This window comes from Strix uralensis, chromosome 19 (assembly GCF_047716275.1).
Source record: "Strix uralensis isolate ZFMK-TIS-50842 chromosome 19, bStrUra1, whole genome shotgun sequence".
In the NCBI taxonomy this organism is placed as follows: domain Eukaryota; kingdom Metazoa; phylum Chordata; class Aves; order Strigiformes; family Strigidae; genus Strix; species Strix uralensis.
The window spans coordinates 7,914,894-7,931,875 of record NC_133990.1 but is presented as its reverse complement, the minus strand read 5'-3'; the positions used below and the strand labels follow the sequence as shown (position 1 = coordinate 7,931,875).

Sequence of the window (16,982 nt, the reverse complement as noted above, 5' to 3'; positions counted from 1 at the left end):
ACAGACAGAGCTTTAGGAAACTTCAACTTTTATTAGGAAGCAATTTAAGATCTAACTTAATGTTTCGCTTCCTATGTGGCTACAGGGAGCAGAGCAAAGTGCTGCGAGTGAGCTTTAGGCTGCAGGACTGTAATGTGTAAAACATGCATGAACAAAGAGTTTGTCATTCAGAGGAACAAACCTTTTATTTCATCCAGAGTGGGGAAAAGCAGAAAAAAATACCATGCTCATTTGAGCTCTTGTGTGAAGAGATGGGAGTCAGAAGAAGGAGAAATGGTAAGTGATTTATAGATTTGAAGAAGGACGGACAGAACAGATGTAAACAGCCATGGCAAGATCTGGAGGTTTGGACAGGTCCCCACTCAGAGTGCTTGCTTGGATCGCTGGAAAAGAAAGGGAAGAGCATTGGCACTAAGAATAAAGGGAGACAGTGTTTGGAAAGCAAAGCACTGAGTAAGATAAGGTTTCCCTTTGGAAGTAGAGAAGAAAAGGAATATTGATGGTTAGGATTGTTTATGTTGAGGTACTCTGGTTACAGTAAAATTTAGTGGTTCTTTTTGAAGCAAACAGAAAGCCCGAGAGAACTCAGAGTGGATTTAGAGAGCTCAGAAATAAACAGAGCTGTGGCCTGGATGGTCTAGTATTTGTAAACCGGCCCTGAACAAGGCTCACATGGAAGAGGAGCTTGTGAGCAATGGAGAAATGGTGAAGAAGAGCCTGGAGAATCACAGGGTGATCTGGGTTCAGAGGGACTTTGGGAGGTCCAACCTCCTGCTCAAAGCTGGCTCAGCTCCGAGGTGAAACCAGGGTGCTCAGAGCTTCATCCAGCCTGCTCTTGACAACCTCCGAGGAGAAGGACTGCGCAGTCCTGCCGGGCACCTGACCCAGCCCCTCTCCGTCCTCACGGGGATGAAGCTTTCTCCCACCTGGCTGGTACCTCCTGACACACTGTGAAGAGCCCTGCTCCGGTTCTCGATGGCCTCCTCTTCACACGTACTGCAGACCCACCAGGCCTCACTAGGCCCGCTCCCTCACGGCCTTGCTCGGCCTGGCCCGGGCCTGGCACAACCCCGCAGGCCCTGGCTGCATCCCGGCAGCCCTGGCAGGGCCCCGGCACGGCAGATCGCTGCGGTAGGAGCTGCAGCGGGTTCAGGCCGGGCTGTGGCACTGCCCTGCAGGCCCGACACGGGCCTGGGGCTGCAGTGGCACCGCGGGAGGGCCCGGGCGAGGCCGGGGAGAAGGGCAGGTTGCCGGGCACGGAGGTTGCTGGGCATGGCGGTTGCTAGGGACAGCGGTTGCCAGGCACGGCGGTCGCCGGGCACCCGCGCGGCGCCGCTGGGCACCGCCCCTCAGCGTGCCTGCAGGCAGGGAAGTTCCGATTGGGTAAACCCCGTCACGTGAAGGCGGACGGTGGCCGAGCCGGGCCTGACGGAGGCGCCTCAGGGGCGGGTCGGCTGCGGAAACTCTCGCTTCTCATTGGCTCGCCCGCATCACGTGGCGAGGGCAGCCGCTGAGGCCGCTGCACGCCGATTGGCGGCGGGGGTGGGGGAGGTCGCGCGTGGATGTGGGCCTTGGTGCGGGCGCTGCCGCCGGGTCCCGGCCTCGCACGGCGGCTGCTGGCGGGCAGGGCCATGGCCGAGGGCTCCTCGGCGGCGCGGCCGGCGCGGCGGCCCAAGGACGTGCCGCGGCACGTGTGGGCCCGCGAGCGGCGGCGGAGCGCGGGCACGGCCCTGGCGGGGCCCAACACCGTCTACGTGCAGGTGGTGGCGGCCGGGAGCCGCGACGCGGGCGCCGCCGTCTACGTCTTCTCCGAGTTCAACCGGTGAGTGTGAGGCCGCGGGGACGCCCCGCCTGGGCTGGGGCCGGGGCGCCCCGTCCAGGCCTGCCCTGACGCCCCTTCCCCTCAGGTATCTCTTCAACTGCGGCGAGGGCACGCAGCGGGCCATGCAGGAGCACAAGTAAGTGGGGGCAATCCGGGCGGCTGCGCCGGGGCTGCATCGGTCCTTGCTCACCCTCACCCCGCCCCCGTCTCGCCCCTCAGGCTGAAGATCTCCCACCTGGACAGCATCTTCCTCAGCCGGGTGGCCTGGGCCAACGTCGGTGGGCTGCCAGGTGAGCGGGGCGGGGGGGGGGTGGCTGGGTGCCCCAGTGGCAGCCTGACACACTGGTGCCTCTCGCGTGGTCCAGCCGCTGTCTAGACCACAGGTGGTTGCTTTGCAAGCTGCCTGATGGGTGCTGCGTGGGATCTTTTACATAGTGGTAGAGAGAGGAAAAGCGCTAAAGAGCGGAGAAGCGCTGTCAAAGCAGCTGGGTTGCACGTGGGGCTCTGAGGTGCTTCCAGCTGCAGTGTGGTCTCTGTGACAGTGCGTGCAGACACGTGGTGGAAGAGGCACTGCCTGCCCAGCACGCGTGGCGCTGTCTTCCCCAAATCTAGGTAGAGTAGAAGGCATTACCAGTGTTGCATTGCCAGCAGGGAGCTGTTCATGAGTCAGACTAATTTGAGTTCAAAGGGACCTACAAAGGCTTCAGGCCCACTTTTGTCCTCAAAGCAGGGTGAGATTAGAACAGATTGCTTAGGATCTTCTCCATTAAAATTCTGGAAATCTTCAAGAAAGGAGGAGTTTAGCAATATGTTCAGGTAACTTGCCCCTAATGGTGACACTCAAGATTTGTAGATATTTTCCATATCTGCGTAGATGAGTGACTTGTTGAAACTGCCACAAAGCTGAGGTAAAACTGAATTTGGATCCGAGTTGTGTTCTGGCCTTCGTGGAGAGGCCCAGCACTCCTGGGCGCTGAGAGGGATCTTTCTTGTGTCATCTACCAGCGGTTAGTGGAGCTGTAATAAAGCTATTTCTCTGCTTTCTTTCAGGTATGATTCTCACGTTAAAGGCTATGGGGCTTCAAAGATGTTTCTTCCTAGGGCCACCAAAGCTGGTAAGTAGGGAAAGCTTTCAGAAGGGAGAGTGAACCCTTCAAACGTTAAAGCTTACCTTGGAATTGGGAGAGCTGGCATCAAAGGAGTGAATCATGGTACAGGTGTAAAATGCTGGTCTGAATTAGTGCCAGCTTGAAGGTTCTGCCAGAAGGGGTGGCGTTAAAAAGCAAATCTCTTCAGTTACACACAGGACAGAAGTCTGATGCTGTGCCTTAAAACTGTCTTGTCAGCTAATATTCTGTTAAATTGTGTTTCAGAAAAAGGGTGTCCTTTGTTCTCCTGTTTGGTCCCCCCCGTTGTCTTTTAATAGAAACTTGGTCTCTGATCTTTGTCCTTTGATGCTTAATGTGATCTTTGCCAGCCTAATGCCATGTCTAGGCTGAAAACTTCCAATCCTCAGCATTATTTTATTTCCTTGCAATATCTGCTGACTAATTATATTGATGGAAGGGATGGGGAGAGTGGTTCTTTCCTTTCCTTTCTCTTTCTAAATGAGTAATGCCCACTGAAGGTGGGACACCTGCCCAGTCAGTCTTTCTTGGCTGGCTGTGTGCTGCTCAGTTTTTGCCTGACTGGGCCTTGTGTCTTTGACTTCACTGAAAGCAACTGTAACTCCTGAAAGTGGTACTTGTAATTGGCACTGCTTGGGCTTGGCCTCCTGATACACGATTTCTTTTACAGCAAAATTACTTGAAAGCGATTCGACTCTTTCCTGGGCCCCTAAAAAGGATGGATTTAGGTAAGTAGGTCAGTGATGTGGAGCGAATATGAACTTGTAACTTCTATTTGTTTCAGCTGTAGCCAAGGCTGCATTGAACAGTAAGAACTTCAGAGTAAATATGTCTGGATTAGATCCACTCAAGGAAAGCTTTAAACATTTGTTTTGATCTGATACACTGTCCAAATCCATCACAAGAACTGGTTGGAAGATAACCTGTGTTTCCAGCTCTGTTTCTGGTTGGCCGCTGCCAGTCTGACTGACTGGCAGACAGCATTTGATTTTAAAGCACTGTAAAGGCAGTTTGCTTCCAGAGTCTGTCAGTGAACTTGCTTACTGTGTATCCTGGACTACTTTTTGTGGATGATGGGCTTTTAAGAACTTATTCATTGATCTTTCAGTTGGGTAGAGAAGGGCAAGGGAGACATTCAGCAGATTTTGTTTCAGAATGAAAATAGTTATTTTCCTGACTTAAATTCTTGTAGAGTGTGAATCTCCCCTTATGAACTTGTTAATGCCAGTTTCTGATGTCTTTCCAGCTGTGCAATTGCACACAGAGCCTGAGTATAAGGACGAGACGATGACAGTCTACCAAATACCTCTTACAGGTGAGCACGTGGCGCTGTAGTCAGAGAGGGGAAGCACTTGCTCAGTAACCATGCTTAAGGTGATTAAAGGAGCAGCTTCTGTTTGCAAGCCTGAGCAAGGAGAGACTTATTAATTTGCATGTTTTTCTCACAAGAAGGATCTCTTTCAAAGAAATGAGACCTGCTGAGTCAGGGCCTTGGTTTGTTCCTTTAGGTGTGGGTGTATAGAATGACATGTGAAACATCACTGGATTTGGCTTTCTTAGCCAGCTGAGTTTTCTTACTGCTGGAAACTGTGATACTTAGAGTACAGGCACAGGCTTGACAGAGTTTAGCAGTTTTGAGAGAATCTGAAGGACTTGGATGACAGATGGCTTCTGAAATAGATGACCAGAGTGTGCAAGCACAAGTCAGACTAGGGGGAAGAGTTCTGTTCTGAAGCAGTTTAAACATGACTGTCATGGAAGAGGGAATGCTACTCATGTTTTTCTTATCTGTCCCTTTTGTTTGAGTGATCTTGTCTGGTTTTATTGGATTTGGGACAGGAGAACCACTAGCTACTGAAAGTATATTGCCTCAGAGTCCTGGAGCATCAACCCAAGGTGGAAATAGCCCTAAAGGGGACACAGGGCCAGGATCCCCAGGAGCTGCACAGCAAAACTTGGAGGGAGGCAAGAAAAAGGAAAGCCCGAAGAAAACAGGTGAAAAAAATGGAATGATCTTTTTAACCTTAATGAAGTAACGTGAAATTAAGGATATGAATTTATCCTCTGAGCCATTTGCTCTCTGGAGGTGAGGTCTGAAGAGAAGCTCAGGTGAAGGATTATATGAAGCATAATGAGTTTTGGTACTTTACAAGTTGACGCAGAACTAATAAGGCCTAGAAATTGATTGTGATCCCTACTTGGGGTGTGATAGTCCCTGTAGTTGTTTGCCCTTGGCTGGAGTGGGTACTTCAGCCTTTGTAATTTAATTACGAGTGGATGTTGGGGTTGATTATTTTTTAGTCTTGAGCTTTATTTGGTTTCTTGTAGCTGAATCGGTGAGCTCTCTGGCTTTAGGTGCTTGTAACATTTTGCTGCAGGGCTCCGAGTTGGCTGGCTGATGTTGTTCCTGTTAATTCTTTAGCAAACTTTGATGTGTTTTGGCTTTAAAAAAAATGGTAGTCAGTGATGATTCTGAGTAGTTCTGTTTGCTTTTACAGGTGAGGAACGGAAGTGTGCAAGCAGACATACCAATCTGGTGATGGCTTTCCTTTGTAAAGTAAGCTTGGACACAAAGATCTCTAAATCAGTGTAGAACAGAATATAGAATAGAGTATTTCAGTTCAAAGGGACCTACAACAGTCATCCAGACCAACTGCCTGACCACTTCATAGCTGACCAAAAGTTAAAGCATTAGGCATTGTCCAAATGCCTGTTAAACACTGACAGGCTTGGGGCATCAACCACCTCTCTAGGGAGTCTGTCCCAGTGTTTGACCACCCCCTCTGTAAAGAAATGCTTCGTAATGTCATTAGGACATTTGATCTTGCTAAATAGATTTAATTGGAGATAGCATTTTCAAGCAGGAGATTAAAGCTATTTTGTGATTCTACTTTTCAAAGGTCAGAGTAAGTAGCATGGGTAGGCATGTGTAAAAACTAGAGACATTTTTTTAGAAGCGTTCTTTGTAGAGCAGCCAATTAAGAGTATACAGGTTCCATTCTTGCTTAATGCTTACAGTAAGGAAGTCTGTCCTGCTTACTTGGCTAAGGAAGGGAGCAAGAAGAAGCAGTGTGGTCTTGGAAACTAGAAAGTCTAGTAGAAGCTTTTTGGTGGTAAATTAGACTAATGACTGTGGAACTGAAAAGAAAAGAAAAAATCCCTCAGCTTGTGGGGAAACACTTAAACTGGAAGTATGTGGATCTTGTTTCCTGGCCCTCTTTATTTGATTGGTAATTCTGTTGTATTTAACTCTTTTTCAGATTCACCCAAAGAAGGGAAAATTCCTAGCAGCTAAAGCACAGGAGATGGGCCTGCCAGTGTGAGTACAAGATCCCAGCCTGGGGGATGGGGCAACACCAGGCATGTTGATGTTGGCAAGATAAATATTTCTATGGCCTTGTTTTCAGGGGAACTCCAGCCATTCTTCCCATCATTACAGCTCTCAAAAATGGGGAGAGTGTCACTTTTGAAGGCAAAGAGGTAAGATGTATCTGTGCTTCCTGCTGTGGCTTTGCCATCCTCCCTCCTTCAGTGGGCTCCCAGGGTGACAATTACCTTGTGCAGAATGTTTTGCCAATAGGTACTGGGACATGGTTTGGTTTTTGGTTGGTTTTTTTTTTTTTTTACACCTATTCTTGAGACAAGGGTGGATGGTCGTTTTCTGCCTATTCCTTCTCATCCCTGCTAAGAGGTTGGCATGGGTTTTGCTGGTTTTGAACTTTGAGTGGCTGCTTTTGGTTAGTGACTGGTCCCCATTCCAGCCCCAAGTTGTCGCTGACTGTGGCTCCTGCGGGGGGCATGTCTGGGGCTGTTGCAGGGGTATGATTAGGGAAATACACTCTGAAATTAATTAATTAGTGAGTATGGCTGTATGTTTGTCAGAGCTTCCTCATCTTCCCAAAGCTGATAGGGGTCTAGGAGTGAACTAGTGGAGTTAATCCCATGCAATCTGGGGTTTGAATGTCTGTATAGCTATCACTCCTTCCTTACTCTGTTGGCACTTCTTAGACCAAAAGAAGTTCAATGGTTCCTATGTGTAGGGTCTTAATCTCTCAAACACTAGTCTGAAGTGAGAGGCAGACCCAGCTCTGGCCATGTCCCAGATGATCTGTAAGTGAAGTTCCTAACCTGGGAGATAGGACTGACCTATCTTATATGTCATAAGAATTTCACAAAGCCTTTTTTTCTTAAGCATGCTTTTGGTACCATCTGAATCTGCTGTGGAAACCTAGAAGCTGCTAAAATTCCCTTCCTTACATTAGGTTGTGGTTTGCTCTGAGTCCAGGGTTGGGATTTGTTGTTACACAGCAAAATGCAAACTTGTGTAATGAGAGCAGAAAGGGAATGAGAACTGCACTGCCGGGGTTTGCTGAGCAGTGTGAGAGCCTGCCTGGGGCTGCCTGCTGGGGGCTGACTGATGAGCCGGACATTGTGAGGCAAGAAGGGCTGTGTGTATGGCTTGACTGCGGTGTGATCTTTGTGTATCTGTCTGCAGCTCTCTCCTGAAGAACTGTGCACCCCCGCTGATCCTGGCCCGGTGTTCATTGTGCTGGAGTGTCCTCACGAGGGCTTTGTGGATGCTGTCTGTGAAAATGAGACTTTCCGAAGGTAGCAGGACTGGGTGACCTGGAGTGTTTGGGGGAAGATGTCTGTGCTGAGCTTTGCCAAAGAGAAGTTCTTGTTCTATTCTAGATGTGTTGGTTCTTGGGGCTAATGTCTGAGCTGTTTGGAACTGTTAAGGAGCTAGAGATGCAGGAAAGGACTGGTGGTGCCTTTTGTGCCTTTTAGGAGAGGCAGGCCTGTGCAGGACCCGTGGGGTTCTGTAACTGTCACAGACCTGTCTTCCTTCAGAGGCCTTCAGAGAAGGAAATGTGCACTGGTGTCTTGCTGGGAAGCAACGTAGAGACTGCTGCTTTCCTGTGTGCTGGAAGCCTGGGCTGTGTGTAATGTCTCTGTAGGGTTGTGCAGAAGCGTGTTAGGCTTCTGGAAGGCTCTGCAGATGTTGTTGCTTTTGGAGAAGAGTAACTGCCCTGGCAGGGAGGGTGAAGGTGTCAGCAAATGTTGGGCTTGAGCCTTGGGGAGCCTTGTGCCTGCTGCGATGTGGAGCTTAGAGCTGCTGGGCTGTGCTCTGCCTGCTTCCGCGGGGGCATCTCTGTAGCACCAAGATGGGAGAGGGGAGGGGCTGCCAAGGTGATGGAGGATTGAAGTGCAGGTATTCTTTCTGTATTTGAATGTGCCCCAGGTACCAGGAGGGACTTCCTGAGAACCAGGTGGCCTTGGTTATTCACATGACTCCAGAGTCAGTGCTTCGAGACAGCCGCTACCAGCAGTGGCTGGAAAGGTATGTGATCTTCTGTTACTTGGTTTCCCGTAACTGTTGGGCAGCAGCATGTTCTTATGGTGCAAATGTTTTTCCCAGAGTAGAAATAGCTGTTGACTGGCAGCAGGACTGCTGGCTCAGATGAGATTTTAGCTAATGGCTCAGGTGTGCATATATGCCCAACTCTAATGTAGGGCTGAAGCTGTTGTGTGTTTTATTGTCCTTTTACAGATTTGGACCTGGAACTCAGCACTTGGTGCTCAATGAAAACTCCTCTGCAGTGCACAACCCACGCAGCTACAAGATCCAAACTCAGCTGAACCTCATCCACCCAGAGATCTTCCCTCTGCTTACCACCTACCAAAGCAAGGTAGGCCAGGCCCTGCTTGCCTGTATGCCTCATGACCCTGAGCAAAGAATGTGTTTAATGTCACTTTTCTCCCTGTAGGAAGAAGAGGCTGTGAGTAGCGTGCCCATTGTGCGAGGAGAGTGCCTCCTGAAATACCACTTCAGACCACAACAGGAGTGGCAGAGGTCAGTGGGAATCTTTGACTTACCCGTTTTTGGTGTTGGCTTGAAGCAGCTTTTCGGTGTGAGTCTATGCTGAGGCAGGATGGTGTTTCAGCATCCCTTGCAGGTTCTTACTGCTGGCTGTGCTGGTTGAGCTGCCAAGCTATCAGCTGTGTCTTGAGGAGTGTGTCCCTGTCCCTGAAAGTCTCAGACAAGGTGTTGAACAGGGATGAGTGAGCCACTGAAAACACCACCTGGCCAGTGGTTTGGAGTGTTGTTTCTTTCCCCCGGATTTGTAGCCTCAAGTGCTCCTCTGCCTTTGCTTGGACCCCATATGCTGTGCACCTGGCTGTGGCTGTGTCAGGGAAAGACTTTGTGGGGAACCAGGTGAAAGTCTTATCAGGCTTCCTGGGTCTTCAAATGGTATCAGAGCTGAAAGCCCCAGGTGGTTAAGCAGTTGCAGACTTCTCCCCTGGTGCTTGCTTTGTGGGCAAGTAGGTGAAGCTGCTCATTGAGGATCTTAAGGACAGGGGACCGTGTGGTGCGAGGGGATGCCAGCTGCCATGGCTCAAATTTCTGGCTCTGTTGGGCAGAATAGGAGGACCCAGATGTCAAGAAGAGTCTAAGTTTCTCTGCTTTAGGTGTCTGAAGGCCTGTGGTACTGCACGTGCTCTGATGCAGGACCAGGACACAGGTCCCTTATGCTTCTGAGTGGTGCCTGGTGCCCTCTTGGGTGGGCGGTCCTCTTCCAGGAGCCTCCGTGCTGCCTTTCAGTGCCTTCTGGTGTCTGGCAGCTCTCTGGGTCTGGGCAGTGCAGGGGAGCTTAGTGCTATTCCAGGACCTCCTCCAGTGTGGTGGAATGATTATTTCTGTGGTGTGGCTTAGCCCAGCCAGGCCTTTTTGGCACACACCCCACTCTTGGATGTATCTTCCACCACCCCTCAAAATGGAACTTGGAAGGAGCATTTGACGTTTTGTTGTAAGGCTGTTTTGGCACAGTAATTTGGCGCTTTGCTCTGAAAAGCTCTTTTCAGTTCATGCCCTGCCCCATCCTGATACATGGTTTGTTCTTTCAGAGATGCTGTGACTGTCTGTGATCACGATGCATTTGTTAGTGAAGCCTTGGATCTCCCTGACTTCCAGACTCGTGTGAAGGAGTGCAAAGAGAGCCTGTCTGTTGTACCAGGTAAGGATCAGCAACTTATCTTGGATCAGTGTGATGGGAAGTAAGAGGTCTTGGTGACCCACTGCTTTAGAGCCCAGACAAAGCTGTGAACGTGCAGTTTTTCTGCTCCCTGAGAGGTGCTCTTCAGACCTCCTGGAGCTGTGCAGAGGACAGGCTTAGCACAAACTGAGTTAGCTCGTTTCAGTTGGATTTACACAGTCTTGTGCTTCTGGTTTTCTAAAGCTGCTAGGTTTGGGGATTGAGCACTGTTGGGGGCAGTTAGAGACAAAGCACCCGTGTGATAATTCTCTTGAGTTGACCAGAGCTCTGGTCATGTTGAATGCTGTCATAGCAGTCACAGTGTGAGTTCCTGTGTCTGGGAGAAGTCTAGAACCAGCTCCCTGTGGGGCACTCTCCTCTGGATTTCGGTGGTCCTGTTGGCAATGAGGCTTTCACAGTACAACACAGCACCGCTCGGTCACTGGCTGGACCCTGATTGCAGGGAGAGCCAGGGCACCGTAGAACAGGAGTCAGGTCCCTCTTGAACTGCCAGCTCTGTCACGGGTGATCAGCAGAGTCCTTGTTTGCCTGCGTTGGATATGCAGTTACGTTATGCGTTGTGATGTGTTTTGTTAGTGGTGCTTGTTTTGTCTTCTGTTGTCCCATGTAAACCTTGCTGCTGTAGGAGAACCAGAGGCTGAAGGAGGCAAAAATTAACGTGCTGGATGTGTAGGCTCTGGAGTTATTAGACCGTTGAACTAAATAGTGTCTGACGGGGCAGTATGTGGATAACACAAATCCTTGTTGTCTGTTTTTTCCAGGAAATGTGTGTGCTTATCCTGAAGTTGTGTTCTTGGGAACGGGATCTGCAATTCCAATGAAAATCCGAAATGTCAGTTCCACACTGGTAAATACCAGGTAAATCCCTGTCATGCATTCTGCTTGGAAGGGCTGAGTGTCTCAAGAGGGTGTTGCCCAAGTGCTGTTTTGATCAGGGTGTGTGTTTGGTGATGCAGGGAGGGTGCCCCTGTTGTGTGGGGGTCTGTAGGACATCAGGTTCAGGCACTTGTCTCTCTGTAGGTGGGCAAGATGTGAGAGCCACCTCCAAAGCCATACATTTAATGTCTTCCTTCATTTTACCATTTGCCCAAAGGGTCTGTTCAGCATCAACACGAGACCAGAATGAGCTGTGCAGACAAAACCATCTTTCTAAAGCCTTGGCTAGTAGAACTAGAGTAGCATTTACAGGTGTAGAGCACTGAGAGCTTTCTGCCTTTCAACCCAAAAGATCCCCCTCCCTGAATGGGCCCTAGTCAGAACTCATACAGCGGCTGCTAAATGTCTTTGTCACTTGTCTTGCCAGTTCTACCCGATCCCTGCTCTTGGACTGTGGAGAAGGAACGTTTGGACAGCTCTGTCGTCACTACGGAGAGCAAGTTGACCAAGTGCTGTGTAACATAGTAGCTGTGTTTGTGTCTCACATGCATACTGATCATCATTCGGTAGGTTAAGTGTGTTGGAAGGAGAAGGGGTTCTGTGCAGGCACACTCTGCTGTTTGGGATTCAGATGTAGCTGCAGCTGATGAATGTAGGCTGCCCTGCTGTTAGGGCTGCACTTCCCCTCTGCATTCCCCAGGCACGACTGAATCTGTCTGTGTTTCTAATCCACTCTCCCTTCCTGTTAGGGATCCCTGCAGACTTGCTGCGATCATCCAGAGTTGTAATTTTTCAGCAGTGTCCAATCCAGTTTCCTTCAGTGCTTCACAATAAATGGTCGCAGAAGGACAGTTGGTCTATTCTGGATTGGGCCTGATCAGGACAGGCTGTTTGCTGGTCTGCTGTCTTGTGTCTGGAAACCATACTGGGTCTGAGGTGTTGGGTAGAGACTTTTTGCTCTTCACCCTCCTGGGAGCAAACACAGCAGCACTGGGAAGAGCTGAGGGGCTTGTGTTGTGGGCTACTGGCCACCAGCTTGGGGCATAAGCAGTCACAGTGTGACTGCAGCTCAGCAAGTTGCAGTTATTGGAAAAGCAGTTATCATGTATTTCTGACTGTGGGTTTTCCAAAAACTGCAGCTTGCTGGGCTGTGGTAGCACTGTTGCCACTTACACCCCAAATATTCCTGACTACAACTTGCCATCTTGTTTATTCCCTTTGCAGGGGTTGTTGAACATCCTGATGCAGAGGCGGAGAGCTTTTGTAAGTAGCACTGTTGTTTCACTGCTCCTGAACTTGCCTTGGAGTGAGGGGAGGGGAACTTCTGAGCAGTGGAAAACCACCATCATTTCCCTATGTATTTTTTCTCTCTGGTTTGGTGTATACGTAGTACTGATTTTATCTCCCCCTGCCTTTGCTTTTCCAGGCAGCCCTTGGTCAGGCTTTCAGCCCTCTGTTTCTGGTAGCACCTGAACAGATCATGCCTTGGTTACATGAGTACCACAACCACTGTGAAGAGATTCTTGGAGACATCAAGTGAGTGTTCTGTGTGGTATGGGGAAAAATGTCCTTTCTGGGTCCTTATTCAAGACAAACTACTGTCATCCATAACCCCCATCCCGTTGTTGAAGGTGACTCCTTCCCACTGTGTGTAGAACTGGGATTGTGCAGTTTGCAAAGGGGAGAATGGGGTTTGTTACTCAGTTGTGCTATTTAATAGAGGCTTACATGCAGGCTTTCCTTTTCCTTAGGAAAGGGAAGTTGGACAAGTGAAAAAAGATTCCTGGAAGAGTATCTGACAGTGGGGATGAAGTGGTTAGATGAGCTACTGGGTGCTGGATAGTGAAAGCAAGGGGAAAAACAGATGGGTGCACAAAAATATCTTGTTTGTAAGGTGCTGAACTGAGAAGGGGAAATAGGCTTCTTAAAGATAAGATCAGGTTTTACTTTGTGCCTGTCCTTAGTTCTCTCTTCTCCCCTCCTTCACAGAATGATTGCTTCCCAGTCTCTTGTGAAAGGCTGTGAGAACACCAAACCTAAAGCCAAATGGTTTGTCAGCTCTCTGTTAGAGAGCTACGACCTGGCTGAGGTAAGCTCACGAGCTGGCAGGGTCAGTTGCAATGAGGGGCAAGAGGGGACCTGAGGTCTAACACTTGTATCCTTGTTCAGTTTCAGACTTGTGAAGTCCAGCACTGTAAAAATGCTTTTGCATGTTCAATGGTCCACAAATCTGGCTGGAAAGTAGTCTATTCTGGTGACACAATGCCCTGCATGGCCTTAGTACAAATGGGTAGGTGGCAAAAACCCTCTGCTTGAAGAACCTCTTGGAGAGAGGTCTCCAACTGTTAGTATCCAAAGCAGGCAACCCCAAAGCCTTGGTGCTGTGCCTGCAACACAACGAGGGGCCAAGGGGTGGAAATGAGAGTTCATGTAAGGCAGTTGAACTAGTCTATATTCAGCTGAAGATTGAGTTTATGATTATTTACCCAGGTAAAAATGCTAACCTGCTGATCCATGAAGCAACGTTGGAAGATGGAATGGAAAAAGAAGCTATAGAGAAGACCCACAGGTGGGATGTGCTCTGCTGTCTGGCACTGTTAGGAAGGCAAAGATGCTGAGCTGGGGTTTGTCCTTGGAGCTGGTGATGAAGGGCCCAAGTCCTGTAGGTGGTTCTGGTGTACGTAGAGCTCTTCAGCACTAACAGTGGTGTGTTGCTCATTGCACCAGCTCTGTAACCCTCACAGCTCCTCTGAACATCCCCAGAGGGAAGGGGGAAAGCTTTTAAGTAGACAGGAGTAACTCTACAAATAAACTAGTCCAAAGGAAAGGCCCTCGCATTTTAGCACTAAGCTCAGGAGGTAGAAGAGTCGCCTTACCCCTGCAGCTCACCGTGCAATTCAAACTGAGTGGTGCAGCCAGTGATAGCGAGTGCTGCCCCCAGCAAAAGTGGGGAGACCTGAGAGCAGCTTCTCAGAATGACGTGTGAATTCCAGTGCAAGAGAGCTGGACTTGCTGGTACCCCTGGGACGACTATTTGAACAAGCCCCTGGTCCCCAGTCTGTGGAGCTCTTAAATGCAGAGCTCCAAGTAATTACAGCTGCTTTCCTGGGCTCAGAGTTGTTTGAAAGTCAGAGTCTTGCCACCGGTGCAGGTTGCCAGAGGAAGAGGTGCCTGGGTGTGCCGGCGAAGAGCAAGGACACCTTGTGCTCAGCAGGGTGTTGGCTGTTGGTGTGACTGTAGCTGCATGGCAGCCTGCCCTGCTCCGTGGGAGGGCCAGTACTAGCCACCTGTGCGTGACCAGGGCACGCAGTGACGTGTTCCTGTTCCCTTTGCAGCACAACCTCCCAGGCAATTCAGACTGGGATGAAGATGAATGCAGAGTTCATCATGCTCAATCACTTCAGTCAGAGATACGCCAAGATCCCGCTGTTCAGCGAAGACTTCAGTGAGAAGGTTGGAATTGCATTCGATCATATGAGGGTAAGTTGGGAGGCCTGAGCCAGACTGTGGGAAAGGTTTCAGTGTTACTTTGGGGGGGCTGCTCATGAATTAAATTCTCCACTTTTAATGTATTGATACACCATCTCCTTCTGAAGAGTAGTGTCCTCTGAAACAGCTGCTTTTACTGCTGGGGAATATTCTGGTGTTCTCTATCAATTGTGCAAGCCCAGAACTTGCTAATCTTGGAGTTCTGGTATCATCCCCTTTGGGCCACAACCTAAGTAGGGCTGTACTAGGCTGTTGGGAAGTATCGAGTGTTCCTGTTGTTCTTAAGTGATAAGGGGGTGGGTGGGTGTGGGGCAGAAACCAAGTGGGTTGAGGGGGTGCCTTAATTCTCTGGTCCCCATCCATTTGGAATTGGCACGCAGTCTGTTTCCAAGTGACAGGGGAGGTAGGAATCAGGAGTGTTAAGGGAGTGCCTGGACCAGAGCCTACGACCTTTCCTTGTTCATCCTGGGTTGGCCCGTGACCCGGGGGAATGGCACAAAGTACCCAGGGCCTAAGGGTGGCGGTGGGGGGCGGGTTGCACCACCGCAGCCTACTCCATGACTAAAGTCAATTTATCTCATCCACAGAGTGGCAGTGTGGTTGCCTCTTGCCTTTATGCCTATAAGCATGAAGGCATATGCCTTTAAAAGCATATGCCTATACCATAATCCAATTATAATTTGAGGGAAATTTTGTGTTTGGTTAGTCTGTATTAGCTGACTGTGATTTAAAGCGATGTTATGTACGCGAAGGAATATATACAGAGGGAAATCTCTGCATTAGTGTAACTTCTTTAGCCATCCTCCACACTCTAACGTACAAAGCAGTGATTAACAACAAGCACAGTGTAACAGCAGTTACTAAAATTGCGATGGGATGTAACATCAGGTTCAGCGCAACCAACGTGGGGAAAGGGTGGCACAGAGTGAGACAGGTGCTGATGGCTTTTGAGAACAGGAGTCCACCCTTAACATACTGGGTACTCGCCTCATTTCACCTCTATTCTGTGTGCTACTCCCAGCTGAAAACATAATTTTGCTTCCACTTGCTTCTCAATTGGTGTGCTGCTTTAATGGCTTTCTGCAGAAGACATCCAGGAGCCAAAAGCTGCTGCCATTGGGTTGAAAGCAGTCGTAGCAGCGAGAATAGCTCACCAATCTATCAAAACTTGTACAGTGTCCACATCATTTCTTGTGAAGAAGATGTAAATAACTTGGCATATGGAATCTGTGGACTGACTGCTGTGGGGTTGAAAATTACAACCTGCCCACTAGTGTCAGTGCAGCTGAAAATCGTCAGCGAGGTTTGGGCTCCTCTGTGCTGGGTGCTGTGCCGAGGAAGAGGCAGTGCCCTGCCATCTGATCAGGCAAAAGACGCTGGGGAGGAGGGAGAACAAAAAGCAGTTCTCACAGAGGTGCTCCTGTGCTTGATGTATTTCAGGTACGTTTTGGTGACTTTCCAGCCATCCCAAAGCTGATCCCCCCTCTGAAGGCTTTGTTTGCAGATGACATAGTAGAAATGGAGGAGCGGAAGGAAAAACGGGAGATGCGGCTTCTGAAGGAGGCTGCTATAGTCTTGGACAAACTGGCTGGTGGTGAGAACAAGGAAGCGCCATGCCAGAAACGGAAACAAGCCAAGAACCATCAGGAACTACCAAACAAGAAGCTTAAAACAATAAACTGAAAGAAGAAAGGTTGAGAACGCTCTGCTCTGTAAGAGGTGCCTTGCTCTCTGCAGGCCTCAGGAGCACACAGTGCCATGGGCACCGTGGGGAAGGGGGCTGGCCTCAGGATGTGCTTGGTCATCAGTGGGTCTCTGAGGGCTGAAGCTACCAAGCATGTGTTAGCAGTGCAAGTCCTTGTGGCAACAGTGTCTGCCCATACAGCTCCTGTTCCTGGGTCTCACCAGTCCATCTGTCATTTTTCTTTTAGCCAAAAGTTCTCTGAACTGTTTTAATCTTTGGTTTTATGCTACAAGCTATTGATAATGTAACAGCAGCAGTTGTGACCTTTGCAAGAGATCAGGTTTGAGAAGCCCTTAAGGGGCCATAGATTCTCCAGAATAAGGTGGGCAAGTCTCTGGGTTATAAGGAGTGTAACTAGATATCAGAACCCAGATCATAGGAGGAAATTTCACAATCAAATGGGACCCAATTCAGTTTTAGGTTACATTAGGGATGCAAGTGCTGCTGTGTTCCCATTTTATTTTGGTTTCCTCAGCTGATTTTTTTTTTTTTTGTAAGATCAGATTTCCAAATCCTTTATTTAGAATCTGAATAAACCACTCATCATCATACAAGAGGCTCTGTTTTGTCTAAATTGCTAATGAGGACTTAGTGAGAGAAAATAAATACCTGAATTGCTCTAGAGAATGACCTTGGTTGGCTGTTTTACATTACAGCATTGGTGTAAAGACCAAGATCTTGCTCCATTGGGGGAACATCATGCCTGTTCTGGCTCTGGTTTGTGCCAGCAAAATCATACCTGCCTCTGCACTACAGCCAGGAGCTTCATTTGTCAGTTCAAGCTGGTAACAACTGGGGGGTGGACTTTTGGATGGCTCCAGAACAGACAACTGAGAGTTTCTTTGAGCAGAGTCCAGTTCTGGATGCAG

At 49.2% G+C, this 16,982-nt stretch overlaps 1 protein-coding gene across 1 annotated transcript; it reads left to right on the top strand.

The window, feature by feature from the left end:
- Positions 1-1,549: 1,549 nt before the first annotated feature.
- ELAC2 (elaC ribonuclease Z 2) lies at positions 1,550-16,667 on the top strand. Its single transcript, XM_074889070.1, has 24 exons — positions 1,550-1,822; positions 1,908-1,958; positions 2,042-2,112; positions 2,873-2,937; positions 3,620-3,677; positions 4,196-4,264; positions 4,789-4,944; positions 5,448-5,506; positions 6,210-6,268; positions 6,357-6,429; positions 7,445-7,557; positions 8,192-8,290; positions 8,501-8,639; positions 8,718-8,803; positions 9,856-9,965; positions 10,766-10,862; positions 11,308-11,446; positions 12,105-12,143; positions 12,307-12,416; positions 12,870-12,969; positions 13,050-13,170; positions 13,371-13,449; positions 14,216-14,360; positions 15,810-16,667. Exons 1-24 carry the CDS (start codon positions 1,563-1,565, stop codon positions 16,050-16,052), a joined length of 2,541 nt encoding a protein of 846 aa, XP_074745171.1. The 5' UTR covers positions 1,550-1,562; the 3' UTR covers positions 16,053-16,667.
- Positions 16,668-16,982: the final 315 nt, after the last annotated feature.

Excerpts from the sequence above, each read along its gene's own strand:
- ELAC2 (XM_074889070.1), top strand. The coding sequence starts at position 1,563 with ATGTGGGCCTTGGTGCGGGCGCTGCCGCCGGGTCCCGGCCTCGCACGG. Across the intron at positions 6,269-6,356 it reads CAGGAGATGGGCCTGCCAGT|GGGAACTCCAGCCATTCTTC; the intron begins GTGAGTACAAGA and ends CCTTGTTTTCAG. Across the intron at positions 13,450-14,215 it reads GCTATAGAGAAGACCCACAG|CACAACCTCCCAGGCAATTC; the intron begins GTGGGATGTGCT and ends TTCCCTTTGCAG.